Raw genomic sequence first — 14772 nt, forward strand, 5'->3', positions numbered from 1 at the left:
TATTGTCTTGTACAGACATTTGTTGTGTTTTATTTTTACAGTAACAGGCTGTAAAGTAATTTAACAGTATATATACTGTTAAATAACAGTAAAATACTGGCGTCTCTGCTGCCAGTATCTTACTTTTACTTTAAATAAAACAAAATACAGAAATATACTGTATTTTATGTTTACAGTAACATACTGTAAAGTCAATTAACAGTATGAATACTGTTTAATAACTATAATATAAATTATTTACCATGCAGCGTAAACACCGTAACAAAGCTGACAGAAGCACTATTTTTCTGATGAACATTGCTCAGGGTCTAAGGACAGAGGCTGTTGTATGCTGTACAATATAAGGCCACTTAAGGAAAAATGAGTGACATTGGGCTATATAAATGAAATTAACTTGACTCAGAAAACGTGTGAAACTCTAAATTCAGGACACGTTACAGAGAAGGACAACACCAAATGGAAATGTTGGATTACACAGCTCAGTCTGAAATTGTGACAGCAGTCTGCTTTAGCTGAACAGCTGAGAGACAGACCGGGGAGATGATGTCATCGAGATATCAATGCCAGCTGCTCCATCAGCAAGCAACGCAAGAAAAGTGGATTCACACACACAGCATGGAGATACAATGTGCTTCAACACTATAACATTAAGGTCACTTATTCAGTGACAGTGGACCATCTCCAAAGAGACATCATCAATTAGAACGAAAGCCACCATGAGCCATGCCAACATCATGTTAGGAATCAGAAGCAATCAGAATACTTTATTGATCCCCTCAGGGAAATGTATTTAGTTGCAGTTGCCCACAGTCAAATTCAAGGTAAAATAAGAGTAAGAAAGAGCAAGTCAACATGTTATCTTTCTATACAAACACCGATGTGCATGTCTTACTTCAGAGAGAGAATGGTCAGTCTATTCAGATCACACATGCTGATTACCAGTTCTCTCACACACACACACACACACACACACACACACACACACACACACACACACAGGACAAAAATGGAAATAAGCCTTTGGACTTATTGTGTTTTTATCCTCAGTGATTTTTAATGTCGACCTATGTAAGTATGTGCAGTGTTACATGTGGTTAGGAAAACTACCTGAAAGGGAAACATTTGAAAAACACATTGGGTATGATTATACACACACACACACACACACACACACACACACACACACGGATGGATTTTCTGGAGCTGTACTCGAAATACTGAAAAAAAAAAAAAAAAACAGCAGCTGGGATTGCCTCCACACGGCTCTCACAGACCGTTCCCTATACGTGAAATACCAACGTTTTTTGCACGCGCAGCCTGACCGGCTATCAAAACAACGAGCAGAGAAGCTCAGCCAACTTGGCCAGTGAACGCAAACACTTGCGCACCAGCAGCTTCTTCTCTGCTGCAGCAGATTTATCTCCTTTCTTTTGTTCATTTCTCACACAGTTTGTCAGGACTTTTCTTTATGTTATGGTTTTATACCCAGTAACGAATGTGACTTAAAATTTAGCAGAATACAAAACTTGTTGTGATAAATGGCCTTGAGTAGAGCTGGGAATATATCAATATTATATCGATATCGTGATATGAGACTAGATATCGTCTTAGATTTTGGATATCGTAATATCGTAATATATCGTATATAAGTGTTGTCTTTTCCTGGTTTTAAAGGCTGCATTACAGTAAAGTGATGTAATTTTCTGAATTTACCAGACTGTTCTAGCTGTTCTATTATTTGCATTTACCCACTTAGTCATTATATCAACATTACTGATGATTATTTATCAAAAATCTCATTGTGTAAATATTTTGGGAAAGCACCAATAGTCAACACTACAATATCATTGCTGTATCGATATTGAGGTATTTGGTCAAAAATATTGTGATATTTGATTTTCTCCATAACGCCCAGCCCTAGCCTTGAGTAAAAGTAAAATGTCAAAAAAAATTACTTTGTTACAGTAATGAGAGTAAGTGTAATGTTTTTACTTCTGCCCCTGAAAATGGGTGCCAAATTGTGTAGATAGGCCTACTCCTTTCCAGGAATTACAAATTCACAGACCTGTAAATGAAAGTGTCCTTAATTCTACTTGCTCAGGCAGACAACATTCATATTTCAAATCTAATTTAAATTCAAACTTTTTTTGGAACATGCTTTAAAAATTGCATTAGATTTAATTTACTATTATTTTGCATTTATTCGAATCACACAAACCTGGACAACCAAACAATATATAACTTTAGCTCTAAACAATGAATGCATTCAAAATGAAAGACATGACTGGTCTCTGTCTGCAGCTCCTCTGCCAAACAGCCACACAAAAAAAGCATCAAAATGAGATCACAGTGAAACATTTCCCAGGAACTCGGCGGTTAATGGTTTGGGTAATGGATGTCTTTTTTTTTGTGGAAAGTGAAAGCCCCAAAAATATCACAAAGAAAAGCAAACATATTTTTGTAAATTTCTCCAAATGAGTACTTACCCAAATTATCAGATCTGAAGAGAATTCCTCAAGTCATTCAAGGCCTTTTTTTTTAAATTCTTTTTATAACATTTAAAGCAGGATCTGAAGCAGCTTGTCATTTTTTTAGTGAAAAGCTTTTTTTTTTACGAGTGCTACCAAAGCTCACGCAGACTGACAGAGAGGAGGAAAAGCAGTGCTAAAAGGGAAGATTAATATTACCATTTTGAATGGCCTCATCTTTCCAGCGGGGGGAGCAATTTTCTGCTGGCTCTAAAATAGATGGGAAAGTCACTTTTAACAAAACTTTTAACTACTTCAGCTTCAGAACTATTAACTTTGAACTACTTCAGTCAGTGAAACAGGTGAGAGAGGTGGCCCCTCTGCACAGAAAACAGCAGGTTCATGTGAATGAAGCAGAAACATCACAGCATGTTGCTGTTGTTGGTGTGGTGTTACAGTGAGTGCGGGAATCAGGTTCATTTCCTCATACATGTAAGCTTGTGTCTGTTTACAATGCGGCGGTGGATAGCGTATGTCACCGGGACGGGGCTAAATCCACACGTGACAGCCAATTCTCCCCCGTTGCACTATCTGGGATGGGTAAACAATGTTCAATGTACGGGACATCCTGTCTGTAATGTAGACAGCAGCACGTACAGCTGGTTCACTAAGAGCCAGGCAAACTGCCGTTTATGTGTGCTAGTCTACTTTCCTAGTGTGCACTGAATGATCTGTAATAAATGGTTTCTTTCTTTCTTTTCAAAAAAAAAAGGGACAGTATTAACATTCTTTAGAAAACTAAATGTAAGTGCACCAGAAAAGCTTTAGATAATATATGTATCAGTACACATTAAAGCCCAGTTCAGACCAAAGATGAAAGAAGACGAGTTGAAACTTGCAACTACTTGCAACGAGCCGGTCTGCAACGTTCTAAAACCTGCCAGTTCACACGAGATGGTGTATCATCTCCATGACAACGCCTCGTTGTACTTCCGTTCTAACTTCCGACTTTTAGGCTTTTTTTGTAGCTGGATATATCAATTGTTTTGCCTAAATATGAATGTGGATTACGTTAGTGATAGTGAGATGCTTGCTACAGTTACACTTCTAGTGATGAATTGGCGGAAACAGGTTTTACTGTATTTCTCTGATTCACGGCTTTGTTCTACAACCCGTTCTCATTCTGAACTCGTAAAATAAGGACGTTTGGACAGTGGCTGTCAGCGTCTGATGCGACGAAAAAGGCATCTTTCAGCGTGTTTGTGTAACGCACCAGGGAGAGCAGCAGTTAGATAGGATTTAGCGAGTAGTATGTAAGGGCGAATTTCCGCGTAAGGACGTTGGTTGGGGGAGTGGATGGGTCAAACACAGGACTTTCACCCAGGAGAGCGGGGTTCGCGTCCCGCTTGTCACGTTTGCTATAGTCGTTTTTTTCTTTCCTCCCACGTGTCACAGAACTGGACGCCCACCCACGACCCTTTCCTAAACCCAACCGTCCAGTAGTTCCCGCGTGTCACGGAACCGTACGCCGACCCACGACCTTTTCCTTAACATAACTACGTAAAAAGGGACGGCAATACACTGTGTACAGAATTATTAGGCAAGTTGTATTTTTGAGGATTAATTTTATTATTGAACAACTACAGCACTCACAGTCAATCCAAAATGTTAATAAACCTATATATATTATAATTATATAATATTTAAGGAAGTAAAAGTGAGATTTTGGCTTTCTAATGAGAAAATCTATGTGTGCAGAATTATTAGGCAACTCTGATGTGTGCAGAATTATTATGCAGCTAAATGAAAAATGAAAATGTTACCATCTCACTTGTTTATTTGCATCTGTTAAAGTGAGAATAATCAACAAACAACTCAATTTAAACATTTCTGAAAAAAAAAAAAAAAATCAGTGACCAATATAGCCACCCTTCTTTTCAATAACAGTAATAAGCCTTCCATTCATGGAGTCTGTCAGTTTCTTGATCTGTTGATGATCAACTTTTTGTGCAGCAGCCACCACAGCCTCCCATACACTGTTCAGAGAGCTGTACTGTTTTCCTTCAGCGTAAATCTTCCGTTTAAGAAGGGCCCACAAGTTCTCAATAGGGTTTAAATCAGGTGAGGAAGGGGGCCATGTCATTATTCTGTCATCTTTGAGGCCTTTACTGGCTAGCCACGCAGTGGAGTACTTCGATGCATGTGATGGAGCATTGTCCTGCATAAAAATCATGGCCTTCTTGAAAGATGCAGACTTTTTCCTGTACCACTGCTTGAAGAATGTACCTTCTAAGAACTGGCAGTAGGTTTGGGAGTTCATTTTGACTCCATTTTCAACCCGAAAAGGTCCAACTAGCTCATCTTTAATAATGCCAGCCCATACCATCACCCCACCTCCACCTTGCTGGTGTCTGAGTCGCAGTGGAGCTCTGTGCATTACTGATCCAGCCACGGGCCCATCCTTCTGGTCCGTCAAGAGTCACTCTCATCTCATCAGTCCATAAAACCTAAAAATCTGTCTTCAGATATTTCCTCGCCCAGTCTTGACGTTTCAACTTATGTTTCTTGTTCAGTGGTGGTCAGATTTCAGCCTTCCTTACCTTGGCCATTTCTCTGAGCACTGAACACCTTGTACTTCTGGGCACTCCAGGTAGGTTGCAGTTCTGGAATATGACAGCACTGGAGGATAATGGGTTCCTGGTAGCTTCATGTTTGATTCTCCTCAGATCTTTGGCAGTTAATTTGCGGGGTTTTTTCTCAACACATTTCTTGCGACTCTTTTGAGTATTTGCTACAAAACGTTTGATAGTTCTGTGATCATGCCCCAATATCTTAGCAATTTCAAGAGTGCTGCATCCCTCTGAAAGACTCTTTACAATTTTTGACTTTTCGGAGTCAGATCTCTTTTTCTGCCCATTTTGCCTGAGGAGAAGAAGCTGCCTAATAATTATGCACACCTTGATATAGGGTGTTGATGTCCTTAGGCCACACCCTCATTACACAAACACACATCACCTGAAATGCTTAAATCCAATAAGCATTCAAGTTTATATAGCTTGGAGTTGGAAAAAATGCATAACAATTATGATATGGTCCAAATACTCATTTGCCTAATAATTCTGCACACAGTGTAGTCCCGACCAAGCGCGTTTACTTATAGCGCTAAAGGGACGGCGCTAAAGGGACGGCGCTAAAGGGACGGCAATAGTCCCAACCAAGCGTGTTTACTTATAGTGCTAAAGGGACGGCAATAGTCCCGACCAAGTGCGTTTACTTAAAGCGCTAAAGGAGACTTTTTTAGCGTCAATAAGAATGACAAATGCACCTGACCAAGCATCCATATTTTACGAGATGGGTGTGAGAACGTGTTGTGTGAGAACGTGTTGTGTGAGAACGCCGCTGGGCGCAGTCACTCTCTATCTCTCTTTACCATATGACGTTACCGTGCTTTCGGGCGCTTGTTGAGGCTCGGTCTAAAACTCTACCATTTAGACCAGCTGTTTGTAACATAAAGATTATGGATATTTTTATTTCTATAGTTTATAGCTGACTTCTCTATAGGCTGTTGAAACAGGTGACGTCCCTTACGTTCTAAAACCAGCCTCTGGAGACTCGACCAGCTGATTCAGCTGCACCATCAACTGGTTTGAGTTGAGCTGAGACGGGCCGGATCAGACCGCTGAAACTTTTCTCTGCGACGTTCTAAAACAGTTTTGTCGTAAATCTTTGGTCTGAGCTGGGCTTAAATTGTATTTGGAACAAACCTGCAGGTATGAGGCTGTGAGTGTGTGTTGGGGTAATCAGGCTGGACATCTTACCTGACATACTGTTGGGGTTCAAGGCCAAGGCGACATCCTCAGAGCCTCCTCAGACATCTGGGTACCTACCTAGCAGGACACAGAGCCAAGAAACCATCAATCATTACAAGTGCATTACTCATATAACAGCTTACAATAACTTCAATCTAAAATGATTGAAAAATAAGGTATTTTGTGCTGAAAGCTTGTCCAACCCTGCGTCTAAAATCGTGGGTTGAAAGAAAAAAAAGTGCCAATAATTGGATGTAATCAGCCTCTTCAGCTTGATAAAACCAGAGGGGGAAAGAGTGCAAAAATATTCCACTTAAATGAAAGTACGATTACTTTGATGAACTTTTACCAAGTAAAATTACCGGTATAAAAATCTACTCAAGTAAAAAAGTAGTTCATTTAAAATTTACTCAGACTAAAAGTTACTTAGTTACGTTTTAATAGCGAGTGGAGATATACTTTTTTATATCTATACCAATTTTAATATCTTATTTATACTTATTTAATTAAATCACAGTCTTTTGCGATTTGTTAAGGGTACTGAGCCAAAAAAGTAAAAAAAAAAAAAAGCGACAAAAACCTTGAAAAAAGCACACACACACACACACACACACACACACACACACACACACACACACACACACAAAAAGCGACAACAACCATTTATGATTTGAGTTCATTGACAGATATTTTGCCAAAACAACATTAGAGACCTTTTTTATTTCCTTTGTTTCTTCTTCTCAGTAACGGATTTGTTTTAAAAAAGTACTGTACTTCAAACAAAACGTACTTAAGTAAAAGTAAAATTACAGATTTTAAAAACTACTCTTAAAAGTAAAAGTACAAAAAAAAAAACCCTACTCAATTACAGTAACGTGAGTAATTGTAATTTGTTACTTTCCACATCTGGATAAAACGGATCCAAAGAGATGTTTGATGCCTCGGTTTGGCATCTCACAAGCCGTTCAAGGATGCAGTGGTTACTGTGTCAGTTTATCAAAGGGGAACCTTGCACACAGACTGTTCAGATGGTATGGCCCTGGTTATGGGTGACATCTAGTGGTCAAACATGGAAAACCTGTTTACATAACCATTTTTTAGAAATGACAAATCTGAGGTGTTGTTTGCAGACTTTTGATTCTCAAAAGCATGATTATTGTTTTTTTCCCTCTACCACATACCGTGTGCTAATAAAGAAGCAAATAGATTAAGATGAAATGATGAAATGTTACATCCATAGCAGTGTGTGTTCACCTGTAGTCAGACAGCTGAGCTGAAGCAGCGCGCACACACGTGCACACGCGCATACACGCATGCGCGCGCGCGCACACACACACACACACACACACACACACACACACACACACACACACACACACACACACACACACACACACACACACACACACACACAATTCACCTCCAGTTCTCATCATTCCCAGCACCCAGGGTTCCTCCATCAGAAGTCCCGCTTCACATCACATCCATCCAGATCTTAAGGCTTCCTTTACCCCTTCATCACCTCCACCAGTCTCTAGACTCCATCGGGGGGATATTCCCTTTACAACTTAACATTGGGATGGAGTCTAATCGCCAAAGACTCTAAACATACCAACCTATCGTGCACCATGTTCATTAAACTTATTTCACTCTTAAATGAAGTCTCTCCTGATTGAATTGTACCTACTTGGTAGCAAGACATTAGCTGCCATTAGCAGTGGGAGAATGTAGCACATTCATTTGAGCATGGAGCAGCCAGAACTAAACAGGTACAGTAACTGAATGTAGACTATTCCTAAATTCATTCATTCATTCCTTTATTCAGTGTATCAGAACAAAGGGCTGCACTTGTGTTCTGGAAAAAATTATACCTCTCTAGTTTCAATTTTGATAAAGCCACTGTATGCTCAGTTGTCAGTTTATTAGGTACACCTATAGCTAACACTAACACAGTCTGATGCCACAATTTGTCCAATTCAATTTTATTTATGGTGTCAAATCATAACAGGAGCTATGTCAGGGCACTTTACGGATAGAGTAGGTCTAGACCACTAGGGCTGCAGCTATCGATTATTTTAGTAATCAAGTATTCTACCGATTATTCCATCGATTAATCGGATAAGAAATACTTTTGTTTTATTGATGAGCAATAATATACAATACCGGTAGTTTGGTTTAATTTTTGGAAAAAGCAACCTTTTTATTGCCTACATTGCTTACAATATCATCTCTCAAAAGACTAAAAATATTAAGTGCATTTAAGTGCCATATTACATTGTGTTTAAAGAAAACATTTTCTGAAATGCAATAAAAACCTCAAACTAAGGCATACATTAAACATACATAAACATTACCTTAAGATGTGGAACTTAACTTTCAGAACTACAAGTTTCAACCTGAGACTGATCTTTATATAGGCCTATATGTAAATATTGGTTACAGTATACTCAACCTATTTTCATTTATATATTTGATTACAATGTCACACAGCTCTGTTACACTTATGCTAGTAGATCATTGATCAGCTGTTTCTCCGTGAAGAGAGAGAGTGAGAGAAAATGGTGCGCAACAATCAGCTGTTTTCCAGCTCTATAGATCAAATTGTGGTCACCACTACGTATTTTCTTGATTTTGGTATCAGAATCAGAACCAGAAAGGGTTTTATTGCCAAGTACGTTTTTTAACACATACAAGGAATTTGTTTTGGTGTTGTTGGTGCACGTCACACATTCTCTAGATGGAATATTAAACAATATAAGTATAGGTATAAACAATATAAGTATATGTACACAGTATGTATTAAATTAAATTAAAAATAAAGATAGAAATAAAAATAAAAAATAAAGAGCAAAGAGCATTACAGCAGAGAGAGAACAGTGGCATGAAGAGCCAGGGGTGGAGAGTCAGGGTGGTTTCCGGGCCTTGTTAATAAGGCAAGTGGCGGAGGGGAAAAAGCTGTTCATGTGTCGTGAAGTTCTGGTCCTGATGGACCTCAGCCTCCTGCCAGAGGGGAGTGTCTCAAAGAGTTTGTGTCCGGGGTGGGAGGGATCGGCCACAATCCTTTCAGCACGCTTCAGAGTCCTGGTAGCGTATAGGTCCTGGAGCGGCGGCAGATTGCAGCCAATCACCTTCTCTGCAGACCGAATGACACGCTGCAGTCTGCCCTTGTCCTTGGCAGTGGCAGCAGCGTACCAGATGGTGATGGAGGATGTGAGGATGGACTCAATGATGGCTGTGTAGAAGTGCACCATCATTGTCTTTGGCAGGTTGAATTTCTTCAGCTGCTGCAGGAAGTACATCCTCTGTTGTGCTTTCTTGACGAGGGAGCTGTTGTTCAGCTCCCACTTGAGGTCCTGGGAGATGGTAGTTCCCAGGAAGCGGAAAGACCCCACAATGTTAATTGTGGAGTCACAGAGGGTGATGAGGGCAGGTGGGGCTGGGTTCTTCCTGAAGTCCACAACCATCTCCACTGTCTTTAGAGCGTTGAGCTCTAGATTGTTTTGATTGCACCAGGTCACCAGGTGGTCAGCCTCCCACCTGTAGGCGGACTCGTCTCCATCGGAGACGAGTCCGATGAGGGAGGTGTCGTCTGCAAACTTCAGAAGCTTGACAGACTGGTGACTGGAGGTGCAGCTGTTGGTGTACAGGGAGAAGAGCAGAGGAGAAAGAACGCAGCCCTGAGGGGATCCGGTACTGATGGTCTTTGAGTCGGAGACGTGTTTCCCCAGCTTCACATGCTGCATCCTGTCAGACAGGAAGTCAGTGATCCACCTCCAGGTCGAGTCAGGCACGCCTAGCTAGGAGAGCGTCTCCTAGCTATGATGGTATTAAAGGCAGAGCTGAAGTCCACAAACAGGATCCTGGCGTAGGTTCCTGCAGAGTCCAGGTGCCGGAGGATGTAGTGTAGGGCCAAATTGACTGCATCATCTACAGACCTATTGGCTCTGTAGGCAAACTGCAGAAAAAAAACTCCAGGAGGGGGTCGGTGATGTCTTTGAGGTGTGAAAGCACAAGGTGCTCAAAGGACTTCATAACCACAGAGGTCAGGGCGACGGGTCTGAAGTCATCTGTCAAGTCCTGTGGTCCTTGACTTCTTGGGGACAGGGATAATGGTTGAGGTCTTGAAACAGGCTGGCACGTGGCATGGCTGGCACGTGGCACGTGATGGGGAGACAGCATCCGGTCCAGCAGCTTTCCTGGGGTTCTGTCTCCTAAAGAGTCTGTTGACGTCCCTCTCGTGGATGGAGAGAGTCGTCACTGAGGTGGGTGGGGGGGTGGAGGGGGAGGGCGGGACCTTTAAGGAGGGCATTGGTGGGGGGGCACAGGACCTGTTGAGGTGGGGGAGGTGGAGGTGATGCACAGTGGCTGTAGCTGTAGGGAGGTGTCGTGGGGGATGGTGTCAGGACTGTCCTTTTGTCTTTCAAATCGACAGTAGAACTCGTTCAGGTCATTGGCTAGGTGGTGATCTGCCTAAGTTCTTTCCAGACAGTCGCAGAGTCGTTAGCTGAGAACTGGCGTTGGAGCTTCTCAGAGTACCGTCGTTTAGCCTACTTCACTGCCGTGCTAAACTTGTGCTTCGACTCTTTAAATCTGTCTTTGTCCCCACTCCTGAACACGTCTTCCTTAGCCAGCCTTAACCTTCTGAGTTTGGCTGTGAACCAGGGTTTGTCATTGTTGTAATTCACCCTGGTGCTTGATGGAACATAGCAGTCCTCACAGAAGCTGATGTATGACGTCACAGGCTCTGTGTACTCATCCAGACTGTTGGTAGCAGTCCTGAACACATCCCAGTCAGTACAATCCAAACACGACTGGAGATCCTCCACAGCCTCACTGGTCCTCACTGGTCCACTTCCTTGATGTCCTCACTGCCGAGCTTTAGTTTCTGCCTGTAGGCGGAGATCAGATGAACCATGACGTGGTCAGAGTGTCCAAGTGCAGCACGGGGGATGGCGTGATAAGCATCCCTGACTGTGGTGTAACAGTTGTTGTGTTTGGTGTGGTATCATCGTCCATACGACCCTGTGATTTACTTTTGTCGGGTCCGCTTCGTGGAATGGATTATTAAGTTAGACTCAATGTTTTCTATTGAGATGCTGAAGCATTATTGTGGTAAACTAGTTCACCGAAACGTGTTTCTGAAAACATTTTAAGCGAGAGTCTTCATTTCAGATCGACAAAGGTCAGTTTAAAAGATTTTCGCCAGATTTTGAGAGACTCTAGTCACGCTCATTCCGCTCCCCGTTTCCGGGTTAGCACTCTACCAGTCAGATGGGTCATTTTAGTCCGACTGCCGACAGTGCCCGTCCTACCGGTTATACATGTCAAATGGGCCCCTCGGACGGACGACGGCACGGAACACACCAAACAGACTCGAGTCACTGACCTGTCCAACGGCCGATTATCGGCTCTGTGTCCACACCTTTAGATGATTGTGTTCATGGCAATCATCGTCATGTTATCTTGGTGGTTATGTTAAGCTAAATGTTAGAGAAGTGAATGTTGCTACATGGTAGGTAGGCTGTCATGAGGAGACCGCACACCAGGCTACTGAACGAGACCATAAGGTCTAGGTTCTCGGCAAGTTTGAGTTATCAACCGATACCAGAAGCCTTTATTTCTCGTGCATCTTAGATGATTGTGTACATAGATAGGCTACATTATCAATGGATATCACATACAAATATACGTCATGTTATCTTGGTAGTTATGTTAAGTTAAATGTTTGTTACATGGTAGGTAGGCTGTCACGAGGAGACCGCGCGCCAGGCTAATGAACGAGACCGTAACCGTGCCTAATGCATGAGTCAATGTAATCAAACGGGTGTCTAGGTTCTCGGCAAGTTTGAGTTATCAACCGATCCCAGAAGCCTTTATGTCTCGTGCATTTTAGAATTGTGTTCATGGAAATTCATAGGCTACATTACCAAGGGGAAAGTATTATATCACCTACAAACACACGTAATGTTATCTTGGTAGTTATGTTAAGTTAAACGTTAGAAGTGAATTTTGCTACGCGTTTTGTGTTTTTTTGTGTGTGTTTTTTTGTGTGTGGTTCAACTGATGGATGATCCTGCATTTCCTGCTGGAGCTCTCTGTGTTACAGCCCCATTTTCACAAATGACAATTTAAAATATAAAAATACAATGGCATATTGCAGTAAGGGGGCTTTACATCAGGGACCAGGGCCCTGATCAGAGTACAATTGACCCCAAGTCCAGCTCTTTTGATTATTGTTAACATGATCTGAAGTCCATTTGAGAAGTTTGTCCCAGTACATTTCATACTGGTCGCATCAGGTGTAAACCAACTGTACCAAAACACGGAAGTGGACTGCTATTTACCGCGAGTAAGGGACGTTTTTAACCGGTTATTAGTCTCGCTTTGTTAGAAAGCACAGCTGAAACATCATAAATGGAGTAGTGTATATCGACTTTTCCAACAACGTTTTATTTCCTGGGTTAGTAACTGATTGGTATTAGTATTGTTTATTTACTATTCAAATGATATTCCAGAGTTCATTCCAACAGCCCTCAACCAAACCTTTTCGGACAAGACATCCAAACCATAGCTGCACAGAGCAACAAACAACAATGCTTTGTACCTCTGTGTCAATCCAAAGACACAAACCATCATCTTGGAAGACATGAAATAACGTCAGCTGACCGAGCCTTTACCTGCTCCTTTTTTAAATGAGGAAAACCTTGAATTAAACCCTGTATTGAATCAACTTTTTAAACAACCATTTCCATTTTGTACTTAGCCCACGTGTGTTTTCAAAATCTCACCGTCAACAAGCTCCGAAAATGTAAAAAGAATTACAGCTTTCATAAGTCCTTTGCACTGGAAGAACAGCTGGCTTGAAAAGCATTATGGGAAACTCTGCTTCGCTTTGCTGCTTTTCACCCTAGAGAGCATTTAATATCCAGACAACAGCTGGGGAAGGCCCGAAAGCTGGTTCATCCATACAACAGGTTTCTAAAGCTCTAATGAGGACACAGACAGAGGCCCAAAGATGTTCTGGCTGGAACAAATATGAAGATAGATGGAAGGAGAAAACAGACAATGAATGGGTACATAGGCCGATAAAGTAAAATGATTGCAGGTCACAGTAGGACGCTGAGATAACAAGACACAGCAGACAGTGAGCAAAGTGAACTCTTCATTGGGGACAGTTTTATCCATAGCCTCGTATCTATATCACAGACAGTGGCTGAGTCTATTGACAGAGCAAGCAGACTGAAGGAAAACAGCTGGCTCCTGATGGTTGGCTTTCGAAAAACTGGTTCCATGTTGGATCCAGTTTCAAGTTGGTTAAATTCCTACATTTGTCAAGCCCAGAGACTAACAGAACTTCTATCAAATGCTCTTATAAATAATATACGGCTACGTTTTTTTTTGCTCAGATCCAATCTTTTGTTTGGCTGTTCACATTACCTTTTAAAATGTGGCCTATATCAGATTCCAGTGTGAACTGTTTGCGGTTTCGAACTGACCCACATGCGCAAAAGAACAATAACAATGACATCAGACGCAGCACGCTGTTGCACTCAAGTTAGGGAGGTTATGGAGGAAGTAAGCATTTTAGCTTTTATTTCAAAATGTTTGTGTAATGGCAGCCGTAACATTAATGAGCAGGTGCTGAGGAGGAGAAGAATGAAGAGAAAGAGAGCCAAATTAGCTCCATCACTGTTCTCCATTTTGTAGGCCTAGTCAAGTTTTTAATTTTACTGTCTGTGTCTAGGGCTAACTCCCGCCGGCGCATAATTGTGACAAACGTCGATGTAGATTGACGTAAAAGTCGCATCAAATCCGCCTTTGATTATTTATTTATTTCCTTCAGTTGGATATGGCATAGTCTATTTCGACGACGTTTCATTTCCGGGATAGTTCCGGTGTCGCTGGAAATTCCACCGGATGTCCCTCTTTTTAGGCCGGATGTCCGTCCCCTTCCTCTTTCTTTGTGTTGGCGTTCTAACCTCCGGTGGATTTCTGAGGACTATGGTTAACTGCTCCTCAGATCTCTGCAGGGTAAATCCAGACAGCTAGCTAGACTATCTGTCCAATCAGAGTTTTCTGTTGCACGACTAAAACTACTTTTGAACGTACATGTCCACCAAAACAAGTTCCTTCCTGAGACTATTTTGCAGCAGCACCGTTGCTCCGTCTGGCGCTTAGCGCCGCCCAAGACGATTGTGATTGGTTTAAAGAAATGCCAATAATCCAGAGCACATTTTTCTTCCATCCCAGAATGCTGTGTGGACTAGCCAGACCCTCCTCCGCAGCGCTGTGGAGGAAGGTCTGGCAATGCAAGTATACTCACGGGGAGGCATTTCAGGACAACCCAATTCCATCCAATAGGTCCACAGATGGCAATTCATTTTGGAATGGGGAAAAAAAATCATACGGCTGTACGGCGGAGTGCTTTTTGTGGCTCTCTAATTGCCATTTTTGCACATTAGTGCCCTAAATAAACAAAAGTGACAATAATGGAC

At 41.8% G+C, this 14772-nt stretch overlaps 1 protein-coding gene across 3 annotated transcripts in view; it reads right to left on the reverse strand.

Moving 5' to 3' along the window:
* Window positions 1–14772, reverse strand: part of thrb (thyroid hormone receptor beta) — a 194701-nt gene that overhangs the window by 44209 nt on the left and 135720 nt on the right. For 2 of the 3 annotated variants that reach the window (XM_035993128.1, XM_035993130.1), the window contains exons 3-4: window positions 6287–6355; window positions 2688–2738 (exon numbers count right to left, since the gene is read on the reverse strand). In XM_035993128.1, the coding sequence (XP_035849021.1) occupies window positions 2688–2738; window positions 6287–6293 (58 nt within the window). In that variant the 5' untranslated portion in view covers window positions 6294–6355. The remainder of the gene's footprint in view (window positions 1–2687; window positions 2739–6286; window positions 6356–14772) is intronic. The other variant, XM_035993129.1, reaches the window with a different exon arrangement.

Source organism: Sander lucioperca, chromosome 16, assembly GCF_008315115.2.
Source record: "Sander lucioperca isolate FBNREF2018 chromosome 16, SLUC_FBN_1.2, whole genome shotgun sequence".
In the NCBI taxonomy this organism is placed as follows: domain Eukaryota; kingdom Metazoa; phylum Chordata; class Actinopteri; order Perciformes; family Percidae; genus Sander; species Sander lucioperca.